The sequence below is a fragment of the Cololabis saira genome, chromosome 23, assembly GCF_033807715.1.
Source record: "Cololabis saira isolate AMF1-May2022 chromosome 23, fColSai1.1, whole genome shotgun sequence".
Lineage (NCBI taxonomy): Eukaryota > Metazoa > Chordata > Actinopteri > Beloniformes > Belonidae > Cololabis > Cololabis saira.
The window spans coordinates 33,324,974-33,352,843 of record NC_084609.1 but is presented as its reverse complement, the minus strand read 5'-3'; the positions used below and the strand labels follow the sequence as shown (position 1 = coordinate 33,352,843).

At 47.1% G+C, this 27,870-nt stretch overlaps 1 protein-coding gene across 5 annotated transcripts in view; it reads right to left on the bottom strand.

The window, feature by feature from the left end:
- The window catches only part of LOC133424327 (NACHT, LRR and PYD domains-containing protein 12-like), a 67,091-nt gene that overhangs the window by 24,825 nt on the left and 14,396 nt on the right, over positions 1-27,870 (bottom strand). For 3 of the 5 annotated variants that reach the window (XM_061714853.1, XM_061714850.1, XM_061714852.1), the window contains 5 exons: positions 17,643-17,878; positions 15,760-17,551; positions 15,123-15,299; positions 8,188-8,361; positions 7,360-7,533 (listed from right to left, as the gene is read on the bottom strand). In XM_061714853.1, coding sequence (XP_061570837.1) covers positions 7,360-7,533; positions 8,188-8,361; positions 15,123-15,299; positions 15,760-17,551; positions 17,643-17,878 — 2,553 coding nt within the window. The remainder of the gene's footprint in view (positions 1-7,359; positions 7,534-8,187; positions 8,362-15,122; positions 15,300-15,759; positions 17,552-17,642; positions 17,879-27,870) is intronic. The other 2 variants (XM_061714851.1, XM_061714854.1) reach the window with 2 other exon arrangements.

Sequence of the window (27,870 nt, the reverse complement as noted above, 5' to 3'; positions counted from 1 at the left end):
GGCAAATCTGTAAAAACGATCCGTGTGTAAAACGATTCGTCCGTCCGTAACCTTTCCTTTGCCCTGAGCTCGGACTCACAGGCTCACGCCAGGCTACAGTAGCAATACAGTCTTCACCCCACTAGTCGGCGAGTAGCTCTCAGTCAGTACGTTTACATGCAGCAGTTCGTAATGATAAACATTTGTATGTAAATAAAAAAGTTGTACCCCAAATTCTGCTGTCACACACATGAGTCTGATAAATTATTAGGGTTAGGATTGTTTTTATGTGAGTAAGAAATTAGGTAAGGAATGTACCTTTTAGTCTCATTTATTCATTCACACACGCACTAATATACTTGGGAAACAGTGAGGCACCAATGATCCATCCATCCATCCATCCATTGTCCACCGCATTATCCGAGTCCGGGTCGCGGGGGCAGCAGTCGGAGCAGGGATCCCCAGACTTCCCTCTCCCCGGACACTTCCTCCAGCTCTTCCGGGGGGACTCCAAGGCGTTCTCAGGCCAGCCGAGTGACGTAGTCACTCCAGCGTGTCCTGGGTCTTCCTCGGGGCCTCCTCCCGGTGGGACATGCCCGGAACACCTCACGAGGGAGGCGTCCAGGGGGCATCCTATACAGGTCACCTCAGCTGGCTCCTCTCGATGTGGAGGAGCAGCGGCTCTACTCATCTCTAAGGGAGCGCCCCGCCACCCTGCGGCACCAATGATAATATATTTTATTTTCTCAGATGGCAAAAATAAGAACTTTATTGATCCCACATAGGAGTAATTCAGGTCATATTAGAGAACAAGGCAGTGCCGAAAAACAATATATAGCCTATCTCCCCTCACAAAATATATTTTCTCACCAACAAAGCATATTTTACATAAACATATTTTAAAATTTTCAAGTAACAAAATAACATATTTGAACAATTCTTCAGATTTTTTCAGTTCTTTTATTGTTTGAAAAATGGTTCAAATGTGTCATTTTGTTATTTGAAAAAATTTAAATTTGTTTTGTTGATGAGGGGGGACAGACTATTGTTTTTTTTCAGCACTACCTTGTTCTTTATAGCTGATATAACATGGTAGGGTCTCCCATGGCAAACAGGTCCTGGGTGACGGGCCAGACTAAGAGCGGTTCACAAGCCTACCATGAGAAGAAGAAAAACAAGGACCGTTACATCGCCCGGATCGGCGTCACCGGGGCCCCGCCCTGGAGCCAGGCCTGGGGTTCAGGCTCGCTGGCGAGCGCCTGGTGACCGGGTCTTTGCCCGTGGGACCCGGCCGGGCTCAGCCCGAAACGGCGACGTGGGCCCGCCTTTCCGTAGGCCCACCACCCGCAGGAAGGACCATGGCAGGCCAGTGCCATGTGGACTGGGTAGCAGTCGCGGCGGGGTGCCCCGACGACCCAATCCCTGGACCAAAACCCTCACAGTGGGGACATGGAATGTCAACTCGCTGGGGGGGAAGGAGCCGGAGCTTGTGCGTGAGGTTGAGAGATACCGGCTAGAGATAGTCGTGCTCACCTCCACACATAGAAGTTGTGGTCGCAAGGTCTCCGGTGCCTGTCGTGGCGGCAATCCTAGAACCCGGTGGTGGACACCGGAAGTACAGGATGCCGTCAGAGTGAAGAAGGAGTCCTACCGGGCTATGTTAGCCTGTGGTACTCCTGACGCAGTAGATGGGTACCGGCAGGCCAAGCGAGCCGCGGCTCGGGCGGCCCTGGAGGCAAAAACCCGGGTCTGGGAGGAGTTCGGGGAGGCCATGGAGGAAGACTTTCGGTCAGCCTCGAGGAAATTCTGGAGGACCGTTCGGCGCCTCAGAAGGGGGAAGCAGTACTCTGCCGTCACCGTTTACGGTGTGGGTGGGGAGCTGTTGACTTTGACTGCGGACATCGTCGGACGGTGGAAGGAATACTTCGAGGATCTCCTCAACCCGACTGACGTGCCTTCCACTAAGGAAGCAGAGAGTGGGGACTCTGGGGTGTGCTCATCCATCACCCAAGTCGAGGTCACTGAGGTAGTTCGCAAGCTCCTCAGTGGCAGGGCACCGGGGGTGGATGAGATTCGCCCTGAGTACCTCAAGTCTCTGGATGTCGTAGGGCTGTCTTGGTTGACACGCCTCTGCGACCTTGCATGGAGGAAGGGGACAGTACCGCTGGAGTGGCAAACCGGGGTGGTGGTCCCTCTGTTTAAAAAGGGGTACCGGAGAGTGTGTTCCAACTATAGGGGGATAACACTTCTCAGCCTCCCCGGGAAAGTTGAACCTCGGATTCAGGAGGAACAATGCGGTTTTCGTCCCGGTCGTGGAACACTGGACCAGCTCTATACCCTCCGCAGGGTGCTCGAGGGTTCATGGGAATTTGCCCAACTCATGTCTACATGAGCTTTGTGGATCTGGAGAAGGCATTTGACCGTGTCCCTCGTGCCATTCTGTGGGGGGTGCTCAGTGAATATAGAGTCCGGGGCCCTCTACTAAGGGCTGTCCGGTCTCTGTATGATCGGAGCAGGAGTCTGGTTCGCATTGCCGGCTGTAAGTCAGACTTGTTCCCGGTGCATGTTGGACTCCGGCAGGGCTGCCCTTTGTCACCGGTCTTGTTCATAATTTTTATGGACAGGATTTCTAGGCGCAGCCAGGGGCCGGAGGGGATCCGGTTTGGGAACCACAGGATTTCATCTCTGCTTTTTGCAGATGATGTTGTCCTGTTGGCTTCATCGGACCGGGACCTTCAGCATGTGCTGGGGCGGTTTGAGGCCGAGTGCGACGCGGCAGGGATGAGAATCAGCACCTCCAAGACCTTGGCCATGGTTCTCCACCGGGAAAGGGTGGCGTGCCTTCTCCGGGTGGGTGGAAAAGTCCTGCCTCAGGTGGAGGAGTTCAAGTATCTCGGGATCTTGTTCACGAGTGAGGGAACGATGGAGTGGGAGATTGACAGACGGATCGGTGCAGCGTCCGCAGTTATGCGGTCGATGTACCGGACCATCGTGGTGAAGAGGGAGCTGAGTCGAAAGGCGAAGCTCTCGATTTACCGGTCAATCTACAGTACGCTCCTACCCTCACCTGGGAGAGAGGAGGATGATGGCTAAGCTGTCATCCATGATTGAGAAGGACTCCCACCCCATGAAGGACACCTTCAGAGCGCTGGAGAGCTCCTTCAGCGACAGGCTCCTTCACCCTAGGTGTGTGAAGGAGCGCTCCAGAAGGTCCTTCCTCCCTGCAGCTGTGAGACTACACAACCAGCACTGCTCACAGTAGACCACATACAAACCTGACAATAAATGTACATAAGGGAAATAATGTGCAATATCTTTCACTCACTGCAACGTGCAATTATTTATCATTCTTATTCCTATTATTATTATTATTATTTTTATTATTATTATTATTATTATTGTATACCAGTTTACTGTTTATAGTGTTTATAGTGTGTTATTATTATTACTGTGTTATTACTTTTTCTATTGTTGCCTCTTGTTTTTGCACTATCCCCTTTGCTGCTGTAAACTGCAAATTTCCTCTCTGTGGGACTATTAAAGGTTTATCTTATCTTATCTTATCTTTATCTTATCTTACCTATGGTCATGAACTTTGGGTAGTGACCGAAAGGACAAGATCGCGGATACAAGCGGCCGAGATGAGTTTCCTCCGCAGGGTGGCTGGACGCTCCCTTAGAGATAGGGTGAGGAGTTCGGTCACCCAGGAGGAGCTCGGAGTCGAGCCGCTACTCCTCCACATTGAGAGGAGTCAGCTGAGGTGGCTTGGGCATCTGTACCGGATCCTCCTGGACGCCTCCCTAGGGAGGTGTTCCAGGCATGTCCCACCGGGAGGAGACCCCGGGGCAGACCCAGGACACACTGGAAAGACTATGTCTCTCGGCTGGCCTCGGAACGCCTCGGACTCCCCTCGGAGGAGCTGGAGGAAGTGTCTGGGGTGAAGGAAGTCTGGACATCTCTGCTGAGGCTGCTGCCCCCGCGACCCAGGAACGGATAAGCGGCGGACGATGGATGGATGGATGGATGGACTGAATTTGAATTGTGAGAACTGAATGCAGATTCAGTTTTTCAATGCAATGATGCAAATTAAAAAATACAAATTCAAATTATGTGATTCAGATTCAGTTTTTAATGCAATTATTCAAGTTGAGCAATTCAAATATAAATTATTCAAATTCAGTTTCTAGTGGCACATATTTCTGCCCATAAGCGGCCTGCAGGCTAAATCGGCAGAGCCCGGGTGGATCTGTGAGCCTGACGAAGAAGTGATGGAGCCTGACAGCGTCGCCGTGTGAGTTCTGCCGACTATAAGTTAATTATCTGGGCCCAAAGGACGTCTCTTAGTTTGATAGAGACCATTCTGAATGCTTTTATCATCCTGAGGGTTGGAAGTGTTTCTGAATAGTTTTGAAAGCAATATTTAACTGCTATTTCTGTTTTCTTTAAGTAAATGTTTTATCATTTTCCTGACGTGTGTTTATTCTCTACTTTTGATCATTTTAGTAGTGAATGCAAATTGGCAGTAATTTGAGGTTTAATGGTTTAAAGAGTGAAAATTAAGTTCAGAGACATTGAATTACTTGTAATTGTATGTTGAAGAACAGGAATTCATGATTGAAGAGTCCCTCACAGTGAAAGACTATATAAGTTAAAGGTGAATGATCGCGATCGATTCTGTTGACTTTATTGAAGGAACCCCAAGTTCTCTGAAGGTTCAACCAACTCAGGTCAGCACCTCGTTATGGTCAGATCCACTGGAGAGGCGCTACACTTCCACTCGGACTGCACTTTAAACTTCAACTCCAACTTTTACACTTTAAACATCATCACACATCTCTTCCAGGAGAGAAGGGAAAAATGAACTTCTGGACATGTTTAATTAAATTAATTATACTATATTGACCTCTACAGCGAACTGATGGTTGCAGCAGAAAGAGTCAGTGTTACAGAGCAGGGCTTAAAGTAAAAAAAAATCCTGAGCCTGAATTTTCTTCCGGGAGCGGGGGCACATGCGCGGGCAATTTGGCAAGCAACAAAAATTACATGATTTGAATATTATTTTCCTTTTCAGTATGGGTGCTTTTGATATCAAGTTTCGCTAGTTAGGGCCCGAGCACTTACAGTGCGAAAGCCCTATTGTATCTGTATAATTATGTCCTGCTCTGGCCGGTGGCTTCATCAATGTTTAATGAAAACACTCTTTTTGAGCTTCTCTGACAGCCGTTTTTTTAAACTCTGGTACTGTGCCCATACCTGTCAAGTCTCCCGTTTTGGCTGGGAAACTACCGTATTTTACCCTTCTTTCCCGTCGTCCTCCTGTATTAGTATTTTCCCATAAATTTCCCGTTTAATAATATAATCATTTTTAAAAAGGGTTATTGTGCCTTTTTGCGCCTCTCGCAAGGTTAGTGGCAACAAAGGGAACAAACTCGGAACAACAAATAAGATGGATGGATGTAACGAGCCAAAAAAGCGAAGACTTCATGTAAATATATCTAAAAATGGGACCCAGAGACCCACATCAGTGAAAATGACAAATTATGTTTCACTCGAAGACAATAAATTTGTATATAAACTGAAAATATTTAAAATAAATAAATGTGCTTTAATTCCCCTTTGTGTTTTAATTTAGGCTCTATTATAGGAATTGCATACAGAGGAATGTCAACAGCATTTCAGTGTCAACAAAGGTACATAAAGAGCACATAATTGTAGTTTGTAAATGATTGACAGGTAGATATGGGCTGCAGTCTGGACCCGGTGCAGGTGGTGGGGGAGAGGAGGAAGTTGGCTAAGCTGTCCTCCATCATGGACACTTTCTCCCACCCCCTTCACGAGACTCTCAGAGCCCTGGAGAGCTCCATCAGTGACCGGCTTCGTCACCCACGATGCACCACGAGAGGCATCGCAGGTCCTTCCTCCCCGCTGCCATCAGACTCTACAACCAGGCTGATCACAGTAGCCAGTGGACAATAATATGACAATTACACGTGCAATAACATAAGATGTGCAATAATACAAGATGTGCAATATCTGCCAGTCTATCTCACAACACTCCACCTGCTTTTTTTCCCGTTTCTTTTCCGTTTCTTTCTTTCAACCAACTGTATATACTGTTCATATTTCTGTGATTATACATATTTTATATATATATTTTTTGTATTTCTTATATATTTTTTATTTCTGACTTTTTAGTCTTTTTACCCCTCCCCTGCATGTGTGTGCTAAGTGTACTGCTGCCAACAAAAAATAAGTTTCCCCACTGAGGGAGAAAATAAAGGATAGCTTATCTTATCTTATTTTAAATATCTTGTAAACCTGTCTGTAAAATGTAATACTGGACCTCGGACTGGAAAATTTCCCTTATTTTTTTAATCCAAAACTTGACAGTTATGTGTGCCATGTGTATTATAACTTGCATGCTGATTAGAAATGGTCAGGTTCGTCAAAGATTTTTTATCAACAGCTAACTTTTTACATAGATTTACAAGCGGTTGAGCAATAGAGAAGGATACCTCATGTTCAGCAATGAACGAGCACACACGGATTGTTAGCACCACAAACCCGGTGGGCCGTTGGTGCCGGTACGTCAGCTGTGGCTGTGCTGAAGAGTGGACAGCAGCTCTAGGAGCGGCATCTCCTTCGTGGCGAGGTACAACTTTTTCCCCGCTACTGGCGTACATTTGCTTTTTATAGCAGAGCGTGCAAGAGCAAGCACCTGGCTCTCTTCTGGCACCAGCTACTGAAACACCTGCTGTCTCCGCCCATTTCTTCCATCCATGCCCAGCGCTATTTAATTTCTTCATTAACTTCATTCATTTTTTTTCTCCATCTTGAAGTAGGTGATACACAAGTGTTGGTGTTCCGGCGGGCTGAAGTGCACCGCTCTGTGCCCTGCTGCCGTCAAAGACGAAAACTGATGCCCCCAGCTCTACTTCTGATTGGCTAGTGTTAGTCGGGTTGAGCACGAGAGCTGCTTTCCTCTCATTCCATTGGTAGACGAACTCGGTTGACTCAAACTGACAATATCCCATAGCCTATCAACACATCTTTATAGGTAAACCGTTAAAGTTATTAATTTTTTCATTTTTTTTTAATCAGTCAAACTCTGCATGCCGAGAAAAAAAAAACTAAAAAACTCCATATACCGGAGATCCGGCACCTTGCCGGAATAATTTAAGTCCTGACAGAGTCACAAGAAAGAATCTTTCTAGAAGTTTCCAGGTGTGTTCAGGAATGATCTCCTGCAGCCGTCTGTATGATGGAGAACGTGAAGACGTCTCTGACTGAACACACTCCTTAGTTTCATCTGTGTTTTTGGAGGATCTGTTTGGACGGACTTTTCAAAGTGTCTACGATGTTTTAAATCTGTGAACTGACCTCAGAGTCTCCAGTCTGCAGTCTGGACTCTCCAGAAAACCACACAGATGTTTCACTCCTGAATCCTGCAGCTTGTTCAGACTCAGGTCCAGATGTTCCAGATGGGAGGGGTTGGACTTCAGAGCTGAGACCAGAGAAGAACAGCTGATCTCTGACATACTGCATCTCTGCAATCTGAATAAAGAATAAACACCAGTTTAAACTTCAACTCCAACTTTTACAGTTTCCCTTTCAATTCAATTCAATTCAATTTTATTTATATAGCGTCTAATACAACAGAGTTGTCTCTAGACGCTTTACAGAGACCCATACCCAGAACATGACCCCCGAGCAGTTATTACATAAACAATGGCAGGTAAAAACTCCCCTAGTGGGAGAAAAACCTTAAGCCAAACAGTGGCAAGAAAAACTCCCCTTTAGGAGGGAAGAAACCTTGAGCAGGACCAGGCTCATAAGGGGGGACCCTCCTGCCGAGGGCCAGACTGGTGGGTCAGGGACGGCAACTTTAAACATCATCACACATCTCTTCCAGGAGAGAAGGGAGAAATAAACTTCTGGACATGTTTAATTAAACTAATTAAACTATATCAACCTCTAAAGGGAACTGATGGTATCAGCAGAAAGTGTCAGTGTTACAGAGTCACTAGAAAGAGTCTTTCTAGAAGTTTGCAGGTGTGTTCAGGAATGATCTCCTGCAGCCGTCTGTATCACACGGAACCTGAAGACGTCTCTGACTGAACACACTCCTTAGATTCATCTGTGTTTGTGGAGGATCTGTTTGGACGGACTTTTCAAAGCGTCTACGATGTTTTAAATCTGTGAACTGACCTCAGAGTCTCCAATCTGCAATCTGGAATCTCCAGAAAACCCCACAGATGATTCACTCCTGAATCCTGCAGATGGTTCAGACTGAGGTCCAGATGTTCCAGATGGGAGGGGTTGGACTTCAGAGCCGAGACCAGAGAAGAACAGCTGATCTCTGACATCCTGCAGTCCTGCAATCTGAACAAAAAGTAAGTTTTTCAAATATCAACTTTGTCATCAGGCTCATGTGGGTCATCACTGATATCTGGACTTTATAAAACAGGTTTTAAAATCTATCATATCCATGATGTTGCTTTCTGGTTGTTCCTCTGACATGTTCACCTTTTAATGAACATCCTGGAGTTTTCTGCTAGAATAGAACAGAAGTATTGTGAATGTCCCGGGGGGTTCATTGTTCTGAGTGAGAGAGTGGGGTTCCCTCCTTGGTGTCCAGAGCCAACAGCCTTACAGTAGCTGGTAGAAGCTGTTGTAGAAGCTCTGTAGGTGCTGATGCTCAGGTTGTAGCCCCCCTGCTGGAACAGACCACGGAGGCGGGCGTCGGTCCCTGAGGGGGCTCTGTGCTGGTTGTCAGTCTGCACGCCTTCCAGTCATCTTCAGGATTCTCCCTTCCCCTTTTTGTCTGTGTTTATGTTTTGTTCAAATAAAGGACTTTGCTGCCCTCTGTCACCTTTGGGTTCTCTTTCATAGCATTCGTTTTGTGTCTCACATTGGGAACGCCTTCGGCTCCTATTGCATTCTGGCTGGAACTAAGCACAGTGTCAGGGAGGCTGGAGACCCTCCCCCTATAAAGGGACCTGACACTGCGCTGCCCGTCATTCAAAAACCTCTTCCCGCTACGAGCAGAAGTTCCAATCTCTCCCGTTTTGACTGTCTCTCCGTGGCTTAGCTTAACTATCCACCGACACGAGCGAAAACTCGGTTACCGGGCGCTTTGTTCACGGCGTGCGCAGTTACTCAGGATTTAATCCCTATCTGTGGGAAGTAGCAATACTTCACCAGCTAGCCGAGTGGGAACGCTCACAGTAGCAATTACCACACCGAGTAGCAATACTTCGCTAGCCTCACCTGGCTACCGCACAACAGATTCGCACCAATCCCGCTGTGTAATCCGCCTGGAAGTCACAACACTTTCAGTCGGTGTCCGCTATTCCCCAACCACACCAGGTTAACATTAGCAACCCACACAACGTAGCTTCACAGCTAACGAACCCTGCTAGTGGCCATGGCTGACACTAATACTGATGCCCCCACTAAAGCAGAGGAGAAATCACAGGCGTGAGCCTGCCCTTGCAGGAATAAAATATCGAGCGGGAACACTCACCTGATGTGTGTGATGTGTCTCGGGCTTAAACACGCCTTAGCCGCCTTTGAGTCCACGGAGATGTGCCTTCATTGTGAACGGCTTTCCCTCAAGGCGCTTCGGCACTGTCTGACCCGTCAGACGAATCTGTCCGGCAGCGACCCAGTTCTGGCTTCCACTTTGGAAGCTCCGGAGCCAATGGAGATTGCTGCCGTGTTGGTTCCCCAAACCGAAGCAGCCAGCTCAGCTTCGTTGACCCGCTCCCCAGGAATTAGACGGGCCCAGCCTCGCGGCCGGTCCGCGTGATTACCCGGTGGAAAGGGCGGATGATGACTCGGGCGGTGGGTCGGAACTCCTCATGACCGACGAAGATGATTCTTCACTGGCTTTGTCGGGCCGGGTTGCAAAACCCCAGCCTCCAACGGCACCTTCGCCTACGGATGGCTCATCATGTGAAGAGGACAGAGAAACAACTCCTGCCGATCTTCCAGGAGTTGCTGGAGGAATTTGCTGTCTCTTGGCGTAACAAGCCATACAGTGAGAAGCATCCTGTGACAGGCAGCTCCATGCTTGACTGCGAGGGGAATGGAGAGCCACGGCCTCCGCAACATCCCTCCAGTGGAGCCCGTGGTGGCGGCTCACCTGCACCCGAAAGCATCCCTGTCATCAGTGGGGCCCGTGCTCCCATCCAGGGCAGACCGCTTTCAGTCCAGCCTCACTGACAAGGCGTACAGGGCCGCTGCACTGTCGGCCTGGGCTCTAAACGCCACTTCCCTCCTGATGGCATACCAGGCTGAGCTGGAGGAGGAGATGACAGCTTCACCTGAACCTGCGTTATGGGAAGAAGTGTGTGTCATCACTGACCCCTGCCTCCACCTTCACAAGGTGGTGATCCAGTCACAGGGCAGAGCCATGGGGCTGATGGTGTTGTAGGAGAGAGCCCGCTGGCTCAATCTCACCACTCTGTCGGCCAAGGACAAGGAAGACCTCCTCAACACCCCCATAAAGCCCCAGGGCCTCTTCGGCACGGCGGTCACGTCGATACAGAAGAGGTGTGAGGAAAGGAAGAGGGAGGATGAAGCCCTGAAGCTGTGTTTACCGAGAAGGGCACCCAATGTCACTCCTCGTCAACCCTTTGCCCAGGCTGTGGCACGGCCGCCTCCCACCTTCAAAATCCCCAGGCTGCGCAAACCTCAGGCAGCTCCTCATGCTCCACAGAGAGCACCGGCTCCAAAAAGCCCATGGCAGAGGAAGGCCACATCCCAGGATGGGACTCGGCCTGAACGACCACCTCCGACCTCCACTCACGTGGTAAGGAGGAAGAAACGGCTGGCCTGATGGGCTCAGATGCGGCAAACAAGGCTGCCCTGTTCCCCCCTCTGATAGTTTCAGGGGCTCAGTTCCCGAGCCCCTCCACAGAGCTCAGTTCGGTTCAGCGCGTGGAGGACGGGATGTTCGACCCGACCCAGCGCCCCGTTAAGAGAAGCAGAGACAGTGTTCAGCGGGTAGAAAACCCGAGCAGTTGTCGAATATGTCTCACACTTCTCACTGTTGCATCCAGGCATTGTGCCGAGGGCGCAGTTAAAAACAATGGAAAACAAAATAAAACCATTCTTGAACAACAATTTGGTCACACATTTCCCAGAGGGAGTGGCCCCTCCTTCTAGCATAGCGACCGTGCCGCAAACGGCACGGCACGCGCATGCGCAGTTTCAAAAGAGCGGTGCTGCGCCCCGGTGCCACAAGGGGGAGCCCTTACCCTGTGTGTGACATACGAGCCTGTCAGCCCCCCAGACTGGCCCGTCAGGCCGTTGTCACTGAGAGCAGCAAGGTTATTAACATTCACAAACTGGGAGTGGGTTATGAAAACATTAAACAGGGGATACAGGCTACAATTTGCCGTGTCACCCCCGCAGTTCAGGGGAATAATCCGGCCTCAAGCCTTAAGGGAAGAGGCTCTCTTTCTACACGAGGAGATTTAATCCCTGCTAGAGAAAAAGGCGATAAGAATAATTCCGCCCGAACACAATCGGAGTGGTTTTTATTCAAGATATTTCCTGGTCGCCAAGAAGTTGGGGGCACGGCATGCGTGCAATTCTAGACCTCAGAGATCTAAACAAGTATATCAGGAAATATAAGTTCAGGATGTTGACGCACGCGTCTCTGCTGCGTTTTCTGTGTCCGGGCCATTGGTTCACTTCAATCGACCTCAAGGATGTGTATTTTCACATCCCAATATACCCTTTTGGTTTTCAGGGGGCATGCTACGAATATCTAGTCCTTCCCTTCGGTCTCTCACTAAGCCCAAGAGTGTTTGTAAAATGCACAGAGGCAGCTGTGCGACCGCTCAGGAGGCGGGGTATCCGATTAGCCACGTACATTGACGACTGGCTTATTGCGGCATCCTCCCGCCAAGGAGGCAGCAGATCACACAAGATTACTCACAGAACACTTGGTGAATCTGGGTTTCAAGATAAATCTAGAAAAGGGTGTTCTTCTTCCTTGCCAGTGCATCTCCTTTCTAGGCCTGTCCATAGACTCGGCTCGGGGCAGAGTAAGGATGACCAGAGAAAGAGTGCAGGCGCTCAGAGACTGTTTAACCCTTTTTCACAGGGGAAAATGTGTGTCTCTCAGGCTTTGCCAAAGGCTGTTGGGGCTGATGGCATCAGCCTTGGTAGTGATTCCTATGGGACGCCTGCACATGAAAGGAATGCAGCGCTGGGTGGATTCACACAGGCTAGATCCACGCCGTCACGGCTCTCGCAAGGTGAGGGTCTCCGTGGACTGTACAGCAGCGTTAGTCCCATGGAGAAGCGCAGACTTCCTAACCCAGGGGGTATCCTTGGGGGTTGTCCGGTGCAGAAAAGTGGTTACAACAGATGCCTCGCTGTCGGGCTGGGGGGGTCTGTTCGAAGGAAGAGCAATAAACGGGACATGGGACCCTCACATGCGCTCATCTCACATAAATTACTTGGGGCGGTTGGCTGTTCACCTTCACTGAAACCTTTCCTCCCCTTTCTGAGGGAACATCATGTGTTAGTCCGGACAGACAACACTAAAGTGGTGGCATATATCAACAGGCAGGGGGGCCTGAGATCTCTTCAGTTACACACACTGGCACACAGACTGATTGTCTGGTGCAGCAGACAGTTTCTGTCCCTGAAAGCCACCCATGTGGCAGGGACACTGAACCATGGAGCAGATCTCTTGTCCAGAAGAAATCCTCTTTAAACAGAATGGAGACTCCACCCAGACGTAGTGAGTCTGGTTTGGGAGTGTTACGGGTGGCCGGTCGTGGACCTCTTTGGTACACAGGAGAACACTCAGTGTCCCCTATTTTTCTCACTTCACGATCTGAATGCACTGATGAGAGTGGACCAGTGGCCTTGGGCTCTGTTGTACGCATTCCCCCCGATAGCGCTGATTTCTCCAACCCTAGCCAGGGTGAGGGAGGAGGGCCTGTCGATGATTCTCATAACTCCCTACTGGCCAGCGAAGCACTGGCTAGCGGAGATAACCCAGCTCATTTTGTCAGGATCCGTGGCCTCTGTGAATACGCAGGCGCATGGAGAAATATTTCATCCCCTTCCAGAGAGGCTGGCCCTGTGGGCCTGGCCCGTGAATGGCTCAATCTGAAGTCCGTCGGCCTCCCTCCAGGTGTGATTGAGACTATCCAGAGTGCTAGGGCTCCCTCGACAAGGTCCCTTTATGGGAGAAAATTGTCGTTTTTTTAGGAAATGGTGCTCAGACTCAATGTTCTGTGGCTGGGATCTCGGCTTTCTTGCAAGACATGGTGGATAAAAAGAAGAATTTCTCCACTATAAAGGTGTATTTGGCAGCCGTTTCAGCCTGTCATATCGGTTTCGGGGGGAAACCGGTGGGACAGCATCCTTTAATCTGCCGTTTCATGAAGGGCGCAAGCTCCCGGTGCCTAAACCGTTGGCACCATCCTGGGACCTCCCCACTGTGTTGGATGCCCTTTCAGCCTCACCTTTTGAACCACTAGATCAGGTGGACTTGAAAATGGTGACTTTAAAGAAGTGTTGTTGCTGTCTTTGGCTTCAGCAAAACGGGTGGGTGAAATTCACGCTCTTTCAGTACAGCAAGAATGTACAAAGTTCTTTTCAGTACTACGTTGCCAGAGAACCGGGGTTACGTAAGTAACCTAACGTTCTCTTTCTAACTTTGTTCGGTAGCTCAGCCTATAGGAAATATAGACAACTCCCGGATTGCGCCATGCTCTCCGAAGCCGGCACTCTGACCCCAACAGACAAAGGACAGACAAGGTGTAGATCAGACAACGCCCACCTGGAAGAAGGAATGAACCAGAGAGGGCGCTGCAACATCAAATAGGCTGAGATACCTCACTACGTTATCAGAGAACCGGGGTTACATAAGTAACCTAACGATTTGCGGGTTCCATCGTTGAACTCCTACCTTCATATGTTCATGTGGTTGATTGTGAGATTGTTGCAGCTCCACTCGTGTGGTAACTTATCTGGTGAAGTGGGGACTGTCGTGTCCTTCATGTGGACGTGAACTTATTGTTGACGTCACGTTTCCTCATATTCTGCACTTCACTGCATCACCAGTGAGTGTTGCCAACGGACAAAACCTCAGAAATGTGCGTACGCCAGCCTTGGTGTGTGCGTGAAGGACCGCAACTTTCTACATTCAAATCAAATTTTCGAACATCCGACCATGAGCGTAGAAAGTGGGGTACGCACGTTTTTTGTGCGCCGCACGTTTCGAACATGAGGCCCCTGGTGAGGATGGGAGAGAAGGTCTGCTGAGCTCACAGTGAGCACAGGAACCCCGCAGGGCTGCTGCCTCAGCCCACAACTCTTCTCCCTCTACACATATGATGGAACCTCCAACCAGGACAATAACATCACCATCAAGGACACGGACGACACCACCATCCTTGGCCTGATTACAGGGAAGGACGAGTCATCGCACAGGAACCTGGTCCACTGTGTATGGGGGAGACAATGATCTGGTTCTGAACCTGGACGGAAGAAAAGAAGTCATCCTGGACTTCAGGAAAAAAGCCCCCCTTCTGCAGCTTCCTCTCCTCAGGGGACTGTGGTTGAGCGGACTGAGAGCTACAGGTTCCTGGGCCTTCAGATCAGTGAGAGCCTCAGCTGGAACAGCAGAACACACTGCAGCTCTGGTGGAGAAAGCTCAACCCCCTCACAACGTACAATACAATACTTACAAAAGCAGAAGTAAATCTCTGCAAAATTATCTGCAATACATCTTTCATCTACCTGGTAAATGTCCTGTATTTAACGGTGAATGCAACGCAGGGTCCTCAGCTATACAAGGACATTGTATACCGGTGTATATATTTTTGTATTATATGTACATTGTTGTTATTGCAATATATGCTGATTGTTGTTACATAGTTATTTATCCTTTCCTTATTCATGTGTATTTCTGACTTGCCCAACTTTGGGAGAATATCGCAAATATTGCAAAATAATTCCAATGTACCGGTACCGTCTGGTGCAAATGCTACTAAACCTCTATTCTATTCTATTCTATTCTATTCTATTAGAGAGAGAACTTTTAGAGACAGTTATATCTTTGGAAGATGATAAGTGGATAAATGTGGAAACATCTCCAGTGGACTGACCTCAGAGTCTCCAGTCTACAGTTTGGACTCTCCAGTCCACCAGACAGAAGCTTCAATCCTGAATCCTGCAGGTTCTGGTTCAGGCTCAGGTCCAGTTCTGTCAGATGGGAGGGGTTGGACTTCAGAGCGGACGCAACAACTTCACAGTGAGTCACAGTGAGATCACAACCAACAAATCTGGGATGAGAGAAAATATGATGTCAGTTGTAATAAAGTCTGATTTAAAGCCAGACTGACCCACAGGAGTTACAGGACGATGCAGGAGATCACAGAACCAGAGTTACCAGAATTAAAGTCACGTACCAGGTACAACCATGTCCACATGAAACTATTGTAGGTTTACAGCTCTGAGCCATTTAAATTTGTAAATTTCTTCAATAATCTCAATGAAAATGTTTGATCTGATGAGTTCTCTGTAAAACAGGCTGTAAGTTCAAATCAACAAAACTCCCCGGTGGTTCTGATGTTTTATCTTTCTCCGTTACATAGATTCATCTCTGAGCAGCCTCTGGTTGAGGTGACTTGAGGTGACCCAGTATAAAACAAACACATCTGATTTCAAAAGTTTTCAACATCAAAACAAGATTTGAAGAAGTGAACTGCTAACTGATGGTGTTATTGATCCATCTGGACTCACCGAGCCTTTCTGCAGTTCCTCACAGCTGGAATCAGTCTCCTTCGACCCCCTGGTGTTGTCTTGTACTTGTTCATGTCGAACTCATCCAGAACCTCCTCTGACATCTGCAGCATGTAGGCCAGAGCTGAAGACTGGATCCCAGAGAGTTCCTGCTCTGATCTGTTCTCTGACTTCAGGAACTCTTGGATCTGCTGATGAACTGAGAGGTCGTTCATCTCCATCAGACACTGGAAAATGTTGATGCATCTGTCAGGAGAGATACCGTCAGTGTTCTTCTTCTCCAGGTTGTTGATGACTGTTTGGATGGTTCCTGGATCGTTCTCCGTCTGGTTCAGCAGACCTCCTAACAGTCTCTGGTTGGACTCCACAGAAAGACCATGGAGGAAGCGAACAAACAGGTCCAGGTGGCCATTTTTACTCTTCAAGGATTTCAGCATGACTCTCTTCAGGAAGTCATCCAGAGATGAGTATCTGTATTTTCCTCCCAGGAGGTTCTTCAGCACATCTGTGTTTCTGGTGGAGTAACAGTGGAGCACGTAGACTGCAGCCAGGAACTCCTGGATGCTCAGATGAACAAAGCAGTAGACGGGTTTCTGGAAGATCTCACACTCTCTCCTGAAGATCTGGGTACAAACTCCTGAGTACACCGAGGCCTCTGGGACATCAAGACCACACTGCTCCAGGTCTTCTTGGTAGAACATGATGTTTCCTTTCTCCAGATGTTCAAACGCCAGCCTCCCCAGCTTCAGAAGAAGGGCCCTGTCGGCCTCCGTCAGCTCCTGTGGACCCGTCTCATGTCCCTCCTGGTACTTGTTCCTCTTCCTCTTGGTCTGGACCAGCAGGAAGTGGGAGAACATGTCAGTCAGGGTCTTGGGCAGCTCTCCTCTCTGCCCTGTGGTCAACATGTAGTCCAGAACTGTAGCAGTGATCCAGCAGAAGACCGGGAGTTTACACATGATGTGGAGGGTTCTGGATGTCTTCATGTGGGAGACGATGCTGCTGGACCGCTCTTCATCCCTGAACCTCCTCCTGAAGTATTCCTCCTTCTGGCCGTCGGTGAAGCCTCGTACTTCTGTCACCCTGTCCACGTGTTTCTGAGGGATCTGATTGGCTGCTGCAGGTCTGGAAGTGATCCAGATGAGAGCTGAGGGAAGCAGGTTCCCCTGGATGAGGTTGGTCAGCAGCACGTTGACTGATGAGCTCTGTGTGACGTCAGACACCACCGGACCGTTGTTGAAGTCCAGTGAACGTCTGCTTTCATCCAGGCCGTCAAAGATGAACAACGGTTTCCCGGCAGCCAGCTGCTCTGCTGTGAGCTTCTGGAACGATGGATGGAAAACCTGGATCAGCCTGAGAAGACTGAGCTGCTCATCTCTGATCAGGTTTAGCTCCCTGAACGAGAGCAGAATCACCACGGTGACGTCTTGGTTCTCCCAGCCCTCGGCCCAGTCCAGAGAGAACTTCTGAACCGAGAAGGTTTTCCCAGCGCCAGCGACACCGTTCGTCATAACCACTCTGATGGCTCCACGTTGGCCCGGTAAGGCTTTAAAGATGTCCTGGCACCTGATTGGAGCGTCATGGAGGATCTTCATCCTGGAAGCTGTCTCCAGCTGCCACACCTCATGTTGGGTATCAGCCTCTTCACTCAGTCCCTCTGTGATGAAGAGCTCCGTGTAGATCCTGTTGAGGAGGGTTCTACTTCCTGTTTCATCAATTCCTTCAGTCACATGTTCACATCTCCTCCTCAGACTGGTCTTGTGTTCATCTAGGACCTCCTGCAGACCAGCATCTACTGAAAGACAAGAAGAACTCTGAAACTACAGAACAAAAGTCTTTCCAGTTGCCAGAAATGAGTCCATCAGCAGAGAGAAGTTCATTCTTACCTCGTACAGTTCTGCTCTGACTGGCTGTCTGCAGTCCAGCTCTGGTTCTGGATCTTTCTCCACATTGTGGACAGGAGGACGGTCCTGGTGGAGCAGACTGGTTCCAGTATGAGCTCATGCAGCGTCTGCAGAACCAGTGTCCACAGCTGCTAGAGACTGGATCCTTCAGGACGTCCTGACACAAAGGACAGCAGGACGGCTGCTCCTCCACACCAACTCCTCTCCTCTTCCTCCCTCTGTGAACACATGTCTTCATCACTAAAGTCATTTCTGACTGTTGTAGAAAAACATCCAGATGAGTCAACAGTGTCACATTCATTTATTTATGTGTATATGTTTTACCTTCATAAGTTAATGTGTATGCCAGAAGTGGAAGAAAGAAAGAAAGAAAAACACCAGAAAAAATAAGAGGAAAACCAGTTTGCCCGGTGTTGGACCACCGTTCATGTGCTCATGTGAACTCTGAACTTATGAAGGCTCATGGACATTTTGTGAATGTGTATTTGACTTAAAACCGGTTCAACCCGAAATCAGCTTTAATGTGCCTCTCAAAATGGCTGCTTTGAAAATTTTTAATGTTTCATTAGTGCCACGGCTGCGCCACGAGGCACGACTCCTCCATAGCTCCGCAATAGAGGAGTGCCTTGTGCGCATTTATTCTTCCGTAAAAACTTTGGCGCGTAACTAGTCCCACAGCTTTGAGAAAACGCGAAAAGTAAAAACGTAGAAACGTGTGCCTTAATCGGGAATCGATTGGTATGACTTTTATAAGCGATTGGCGTGCACGTTTTTGCGCAACGTGCACAGACGTGCGCTTTTTGCGCCATCCGGAACGCATTGCGAGAACTTTGGGGCCTCACCACCCGCACACCGTTACTCGAAAAATTCTGAACCGATTTAGAAAGTTGTAGGCCCTGAATTTAACTACAGTCCTGTGGATTTTCAGAGCGATGGCACAAATAGTTTTTGCACGAAGTGCAAAAACATTTCCAAATTTCCAAGCTAATGGGGAGATTTTCCCATGTAAGTGAATGGGGCAGAATGTAACACTGTGGATGGGGGGAGGTAAAAAAAAAAGCAAAATTCACCTTTTTTCTGAGTCACGTATCTTTCTCATACTTGCACGTAGAACTGTCATTCAAACGTCAAAACGGAGGAAAACTTCTCTTCTCTCTCCAAACCTGAAACAGTTTTTTCCTAAAATGTACACTTTTCAAGATATGAGCCCTCAAGCGAGGACTGGAAATCACTTTTTTGTCAAATCTAGAGTGAGGTTCTAATTGTTTAGAGTGAGTGAAACCTTCAAAAAATGACCATAATTTTTATTTGTAACTCGAGCTCACGGCCAAACCGTAAAAGGTAGACAGATAATTTTTGGTCAGAATGTAGACCTAGGTGTTGTGATTCATAAAATGTGACTTTGACAGAAGGGGTATGCACAAAATTTAAACGGCGATGGCTAAAGCTGCGACAATTCCTGCCTCTGTCTCCATTGACTGCAATGTAAAAAAAAGTTTTCTTCAAAAAAATCTCATTTTTGTTTTCGAACTGCCGTTACTAACACATTTTAAGGAATATCTGAATAAAATTAAGATTGTCAGAATCTGCTGGGTTCTGTCGCTCTCACGATGTCTTTGTTTTTCTGCTAGGAGCTATGGTTTTCTCACAAATCAGAGTTATTTGAGGAAAGCTGGGGTTTTCTCACAGCCAGTCCGGAACCTTCCTCATTTCGAGATTGTTGTTGCCCCTAGCAACAAGAGCTCAGCTGTTGACTGATTAGACTGACCCAGAACTGGTCACATAACCCAGTCAGTACAGACTTCATATACTATAACCTGGAAAATGGGAGCTACATATATATATATATATATATATATATATATATATATATATATATATATATATATATATATATATATATATATATATATATATATATATATATATATATATATATATTATATTGTATAATCGCCACCTGTAGGGGGAAATGCTGGATGTTGAAACTGGTAATGAATGAATGAATGAATGAATGAATGAATGAATGAATGAATGAATGAATGAATGCTGAAGCTGGTAATGAATGAATTAATGAATTAATGAATGAATGAATGAATGAATGAATGCTGAAGCTGGTAATGAATGAATCAATGAATGCTGAAACTGGTAATGAATGAATCAATGAATCTCAGTATCGAGTCCTTGACCTTCATTGGTGCAAATTAGCCCCGCCCCTTCTTCTGATTGGCCGATATGTTATAGTCCAATATCTTTTGAATGGTTTGACATAGAGAGTCATGGGTGGTGTCATTGGACTCAGTATCGAGTCCTTGACCTTCATTGGTCAAAATTAAAACCAATGTACATTTGGTACCAATTACAGACCGAAAAATTAGATGCGGATTACTAAATATACGATCATTAAGCTCTAAGTCTCTGTTAGTAAATGATATAATTACAGAGAGCAGGAGTGATATTTTCTGCTTAACAGAAACATGGTTACAGGAGGAAGAGTATGTTAGTTTGAATGAATCAACTCCGCCCGGCTACTTTAATCATCACATTCCTAGAAGCACGGGCCGAGGCGGAGGAGTCGCAGCAATTTTTAACTCCGGTCTCCAAACAAAAATTTAACCTAAGTGCAATTATAATACATTTGAAAGCCTCATGCTTGGTCTGAAATTTCCGAGCTGGAAATCAGAGAAGCCAGTTGTGTTAGTGGTAGTGTACCGGCCCCCTGCTGGTGCGTATCTAGAGTTTTTGTCTGAATTTTCAGATTTCCTTTCTGGATTATTGATCAGCACAGATAAATTCATCATAGTGGGTGATTTTAACATTCATATGGATGTTGAAAGCGATAATCTTAAATTAGCCTTCGATTCTCTTCTAGAATCAATGGGTATCTCACAAAAAGTGGATAAACCGACGCACTGTTTTAATCATACTCTCGATCTCGTTCTCACCTACGGTGTTGAAACTGATGATCTGTTGGTGTCACCTGTAAACTCCCTTTTATCCGACCATTACTTAATAACGTTTGAATTTAATTTTGTTGATGTTGAAGTGCAAAATAGGAGGTATTATTTTAGCAGATGTTTGTCTGATGAAGTTATTGTTAAATTTAGGGAGGCCATTCTTATCTTACGACAGTGCGAAATAGTGATGTAGTCGAGGCCAGTGACCTGGGTTCTACCTCTGCAGATGTTGATTTCCTTGCTAGTAACACTGCTGATTTGTTGCATTCAGCTTTAGATGAAGTTGCTCCTTTGAAAAGGAGGGTTTCTAGCCACAGGAGCTTAACTCCCTGGTATAATTCAGATATTCACATGTTGAAACAAAACGTGCGTAAAATGGAAAGGAAGTGGTACTCTTGTAGGTCTGTAGACTCTTATCGTGAATGGAAAGATATTCTAATAGTATATAAAAAAGCCATTCGCAAAGCCAGAACAGCTTATTATTCAACGTTGATAGAGGATAACAAAAGTAACCCACGTTTTCTGTTCAGCACTGTAGCCAGGCTGACAAAGAGTCACAACTCTGTTAAGCCGTGCATTCTTGCAGCTCTCAGTAGTGAGGACTTTATGAGCTTCTTCAACAGTAAAATCGCGAGAATTAGAGAAGAAATCAACCAGCCGGTTGTAGGTGTTTCTTCAGCTTTAGCGACTTCCCTAGGCTCTGACTTGCCTCTAGACTGTTTTGATCCTATAGACCTCCCTGAGCTGACCTCACTCGTCAATAGAGCTAAGTCAACCACATGTATGTTAGACCCCATCCCGACTCGACTATTCAAACATATTTTTTCTCTTATTGGTACGACAATACTGGACCAAATTAACCTATCCCTAAGTTTAGGATATGTACCACAGGTTTTCAAAGTCGCAGTAATTAAACCTTTACTTAAAAAACCTTCTCTTGACCCAGACACCTTAGCTAATCATAGACCAATTTCCAACCTTCCATTTGTATCTAAAATTCTGGAAAAGGCAGTTTCAAGCCAGTTATGTGACTATTTGTATAGAAATGATCTGTTTGAAGTCTTTCAGTCAGGGTTCAGAATGCATCATAGCACAGAGACAGCACTGGTTCGAGTCACGAATGACCTCCTTATGGCCTCAGATAAGGGATTAGTGTCCATACTGGTTCTACTGGACCTCAGTGCTGCTTTTGACACTATAGATCATGGCATTTTACTGCACAGGTTAGAGCATGTTGTTGGGATTAAAGGGACAGCTCTATGTTGGTTTAAATCATATCTATCTGACAGGTTCCAGTTTGTTCATGTACATGAGGTTTCTTCAGAACAGTCAAGGGTCTGTTATGGTGTTCCGCAGGGTTCAGTGCTAGGGCCAATCTTGTTTAGTTTATACATGCAGCCGTTGGGAAGTATAATCCAGAATCACGGCATACACTTTCATTGTTATGCTGATGATACGCAGCTCTACTTGTCTATGAAGCCGGATGAAACAGAACCGTTAGTTAAACTTCAGGCATGTCTTAGGGACATCAAGGACTGGATGTCCAGAAATTTCTTGCTTCTAAATTCAGATAAAACAGAGGTTATCATTCTTGGTCCAGAGCATCCTAGGAAGGGGTTAGATGGTGTTGCGATGGCTTCCAGTGCAACTGTGAGAAACCTTGGTGTTATTTTCGATCAGGATTTGTCGTTTAAACCATATGTCAATCAGGTTTGTAAAATAGCCTTTTTCCATCTCCGTAATATTGCAAAGGTTAGGAAAATCCTCTCGCAGAGTGATGCAGAAAAACTAGTTCATACGTTTGTATCTTCTAGACTAGATTACTGTAATGTGTTGTTAGCAGGATGTCCAAGTAATTTGCTGAATAGGCTCCAGCTGATCCAAAATGCAGCAGCACGAGTACTGACAGGAATTAGCAGGAGAGACCACGTCTCTCCAGTGTTAGCGTCGCTCCATTGGTTACCCGTAAAATTCAGAATCCAATTTAAAATTTTATTACTTGCGTATAAAGCCCAAAACGGCTTAGCTCCGCATTATTTGCAAGATTTGATAGTGCCTTATGTTCCTGTCAGAGCTCTCCGTTCTCAGAGTGCAGGTTTACTCATAGTTCCTAGAGTATCTAAATGTAGATTTGGAGGGCGGGCGTTCTGCTATCAGGCACCACTACTATGGAACCAACTTCCAATCTGGGTTAAGGAGGCTGACACCACCTCCACCTTTAAAACTAAACTTAAAACATTTCTGTTTAGTAAAGCCTATAGTTAGTGTTTAGTAAACCTCTAGCTGGTGTTGGTAAATCTCTAGGTAGTGTAAACTTTAGTGTGTCAGAGTCGCTCCTGTAGTTTCTTGTGCTGGCCCCCCCTTCTCCTCCCTTTTCTCTCTTTTGTCCATGTTGCAGCATCCTTTGCCGCACACCGGAACCTGAAGGTGGTCGTGGGTGGCTTGTAGCTTGCATTACGGAGCACAAGTCTTTCCCTGACCCTTTCCCTTCAACCCTTCCCCGACCCTGCACCCCAACCTGGGACTTGATGATTGGGCCGGAGCTTCGGGAGCTGCGTGCTGGCCTGCGGTCCCCACCCCTGGTCATCCCGTTGCTGCTTCCACCTGCCTGCTGTGCTGTTGCCGTCCCTGACCCACCAGTCTGGCCCTCGGCAGGAGGGTCCCCCTTTATGAGCCTGGTCCTGCTCAAGGTTTCTTCCCTCCTAAAGGGGAGTTTTTCCTTGCCACTGTTTGGCTTAAGGTTTTTCTCCCACTAGGGGAGTTTTTACCTGCCATTGTTTATGTAATAACTGCTTGGGGGTCATGTTCTGGTTATGGGTCTCTGGAAAGCGTCTAGAGACAACTCTGTTGTATTAGACGCTATATAAATAAAATTGAATTGAATTGAAATTGGTGCAAATTAGCCCCGCCCCTTCTTCTGATTGGCCGATATGTTATAGTCCAATATCTTTTGAATGGTTTGACAAAGAGAGTCATGGGTGGTGTCATTGGACTCTGTATTGAGTCCTTGACGTTCATTGGTGCAAATTAGCCCCGCCCCTTCTTCTGATTGGCCAATATGTTATAGTCCAATAACTTTTGAATGGTTTGACATAGAGAGTCATGGGTGGTGTCATAGGACTCAGTATCGAGTCATTGACCTTCATTGGTGCAAATTAGCCCCGCAATCATTCCGGCAGTAGTCCCGTGGCACTTCAAAATGTCCCGGGAATTTTGTCTAGTTTTTCTTATTGTTGTTTTTCTTGTTAATTAGTGTTTTATGTTTAACGTAGTTGCCATCAGGATTTATTCAGGGTGTCGCTTTTCCATCTGTTTGACACCTGGATGTGAATAAATGCTGACTGATTTTAATGAGAAGTTGTTTGTGATGTTTTACACATATTCTTGTCACAATGGCTGTTTGACAGAGCTAGTGCCGAACTTTGTAATGGCCTTCAACATTATTCACCAGAAATAATAGCCCTTACTGTTATTCTAGTGGAATAATCCCTATTTTGAGACTGATTCCTGCTGTTAAAGTTATAATTTTTCCTGGAAATCCAGGTGGTGCCCCGATTAGGATTAAATCATTTTGATAATTCAATTTGATAGTTTACTTTATAGTTTCCCTTTTATTCTTCCAAGCGTTTTTTGATCCGTTAATGCGGCCCGGACCGTAACGTGCTCCCAGGCATGGCAGACACCAACACGTGCGTCTCCATCGTGCCTTCCATGGCTATTACTTTTCTCCGTCAATAGTGTTACCGTAGCAATGCCAGACGGCAAAAAGCGGAGAAAATGGCAAAGATTCTACCTAATTTGCTCAGCCGTACTTCATCGCAGAGGCATCATTCAAACGTTCAAAGACTCTTTAGATATTATTTTTGAGTTTGTACATTCCTCCCCTTTAATCAATGAAGAAGAAACTGCAGATTTTCCTTGTCTTGGTTTTTCAAGCCTCATAAAAGGATGGATTTTCCATCTTCTGCCCACTTGGACCGTGATCTGACAAAAGCACCTGGGGCTTTGTTAAGGTCCAACTGCTCTGATTGAGTCTGAGTATTTGAGATTCCCACTTTATCTTCTTCCCACCGATTCTGACTAGAGTAATAATTGAGCAATGTTTTAATCCATTTACCAAAACCAACAGAGAATTTTCTTGTTGCAAATTTGCAAAGGAGGTGTGATAGGATTGATTTTAGTTTATAAATAAAAAAAATTATTAAAACTAAATCACATGCAATTATATGGAAGTTTATGTTGTTTTATATTTTTATTTAATCTATCTATTTATTACTAACAAAACATCTGTCACTGATTAGTTTTTAATGTCATGAAGGAGTACTAGAGTCCTAAAACTGCTGCAGACTCTCCTGGACCGATCTGGAGAGCTGGTTTCATCCTGGACCAGTGTAGTGTAGTAGTAGTAGTAGCAGTAGCAGTAATAGTAGTAGTAGTAGTAGTAGTAGTACTATCAGTAGTAGTAGTAGTAGTAGTAGTAGTAGTAGTAGTAGTAGTAGTAGTAGCAGTAGCAATAATAGTAGTAGTAGTAGTACTATCAGTAGTAGTAGTAGTAGTAGTAGTAGTAGTAGTGCCTGAACCAAACTCTGGTCTCTGAACCAGCAAGACCAGATGGTGGAGGAACACAGAAGACTCCGTGGTGGAAAAACAGGAACGAGAAGGAAAAAGTGATGTTTGAAGAACCTATAACTTTAGGTTACTTGCGTAACCCCGGTTCTCTGAGTAGCATGAGTGAGTGTCTCACATTGGGAACGCCCTCGGCGTGACCTCATCAGAAGCTCCTATTACATTCTGCCAGCCAGGATTGGCTGGAGCTAAGCACGTGAGTGCCAGGGAGGGTGGAGACCCTCCCCTATAAAGGGACCTGACACGGCGCTGCACGTCATTCAAAAACTTTCACCTATTCCTCGCTACGAAAAAGCAAGGAGGGTGTTCTGGTGAGACACTCACTCATGCTACTCAGAGAACCGGGGATACGCAAGTAACCTAAAGTTCTCTTTCATAGCATTTGTTCCGTGTCTCGCATTGGGAAAATACTGACTCCCGTATTGCTGGGCAGATGTTACCCGAGTGTCATCCGGGCAGATGCTATCGGAGGACTAAATGTCCCGGGATGAGCCCCTGCTAAGGTTGGGTGGGGAAGTTGTAACATCGAGCCTGTAAAACCTGGCGAAGGTGTGTGGAGAGGCCCAGCTTGCTGCGGCGCAAATATCCTGAATGGAGACCCTTCTGAAAAGGGCCCATAAGGTAGTGAGACCCCTGGTAGAATGAGCACGCAGACCCTCTGGTGTCGGCAAATCCTTGGCAGTATAAGCCAAAGCAATAGCTCCCACAATCCAGTGAGAAAGCCGCTGCTTGGAAACTGATTTCCCCATCTGATTCTTTGCCCAAGACACAAAAAGCTGGTCACTTTTCCTACAGCTTTTGGTTCTGTCCATGTAGATACGTAAAGCCCACACCGGGCACAGCATGTGTAACCGCCGATGCTCATCTGAGAGGAATGGTGGGGGGTAGAAGGACACAAGATCTATAGGGGAACATGACCCTAACACCTTAGGTATAAAAGCCGGGATAGGCTGTAAGGTCACCCCCGTATGTCCTGAAAGGAACTTCGTACACTCTCGGTGTACTGAGGGAGCATGAATCTCACCCACTCGTTTTGCTGAAGCCAAAGCCAGCAACAACACTGTCTTAAAAGTCACCATTTTTAAGTCCACCTGGTCTAGTGGCTCAAAAGGTTCGGCTGAAAGGGCATCCAACACAGTGGGGAGGTCCCAGGATGGTGCCAACGGTTTAGACACCGGGATCTTGCGACGCGCACCCTTTATGAAACGGCAGATTAAAGAGTGTTGTCCCACCGGTTTCCCCCCAAAACCGATATGACAGGCTGAAACGGCCGCCACATACACCTTAATAGTGGAGAACGCCTTCTTTTTATCCACCATGTCTTGTAAGAAAGCCAGGATCACAGCCACAGAACATTGAAAAGGAATGTCATGTGAGCCCGAGCACCATTTCTCAAAAACCGACCATTTTCTCCCATAAAGTGGACCTTGTCGAGGGAGCCCTAGCACTCTGGATAGTCTCAATCACACCTGGAGGGAGGCCAATGGACTTCAGATTGAGCCATTCATGGGCCAGGCCCACAGGGCCAGCCTCTCTGGAAGGGGATGAAATATTTCTCCACGCGCCTGCGTATTGGCAGAGGCCACGGCTCCTAACAAAATGAGCTGGGTTATCTCCGCTAGCCAGTGCTTCGTCGGCCAGCAGGGAGCTATGAGAATCATCGACAGGCCCTCCTCCCTCACCCTGGCTAGGGTTGGAGAAATCAGCGCTATCGAGGGGAATGCGTACAACAGAGCCCGAGGCCACTGGTGAGCCAGCACGTTCACCCCCATCGGTGCACTCTGATCGTGAAGCGAGAAAAATACACTCAGTGTTCTCCTGTAACGCTCCCAAACCAGACTCACTACGTCTGAAGTCTCCAATCTGGAGACTTCCATATTCGGAGGGGATTATTCTTATCGCCTTTTTCTCTAACAGGGAGAAAATCTCCTCCTGTAGAAAAGCGAACCTCTTTGCCTAAGGCCTGAGACTGGATTATACCTCTGAATTGCGGGGTTGTCACGGCAAATTGAAGCCTGTATCCCCTGTTTAGCGTCCTCAAGACCCACTCTGAGTTTGTGAACGCTAACCACTCCGCTGTTCTCAATGACAGCGGGCTGACGAGCCAGTCTGGAGAGCTGACAGGCTCGTATGTCACACAGGGGGTAAGGGCTCCCCCTTGTGGCACCGGGGCGCAGCGCCACTCTTTCGAAACTGCGCATGCACGTGCCGTGCCGTTTACGACACAGCTGTCCATGCCAGAGGGAGGGGCCACTCCCTCTGGGGGAGTGTGACCCAATTGTTGTTCAACAATGGTTTTATTTTGTTTTCCATTGTTTTTAACTGCGCCCTCACGCACCATGCCTGGATGCGACAGTTGGGACAATTTTAATGATTTGTGAGACACCTTTGGCAACAGCCAGGGGTTTTCACCCACTGAGAACTCTCTCTGCTTCTCTTCACGGGGCGCTGGGCCGGGTCGAACATTCTGTCTTCCACGCGCCGAACCGAACGGAGCTCCGTGGGGGGGCTCGGAAACATAGCCGCTGAAGCGAGCGGAACCGGAGGCGTGAACAGGGCTGCCTCGCCCGTCGCATCTGAGCCTATCAGGCCAGCTGCTTCTTCCTCCTCACCACCTGAGTGGAGGT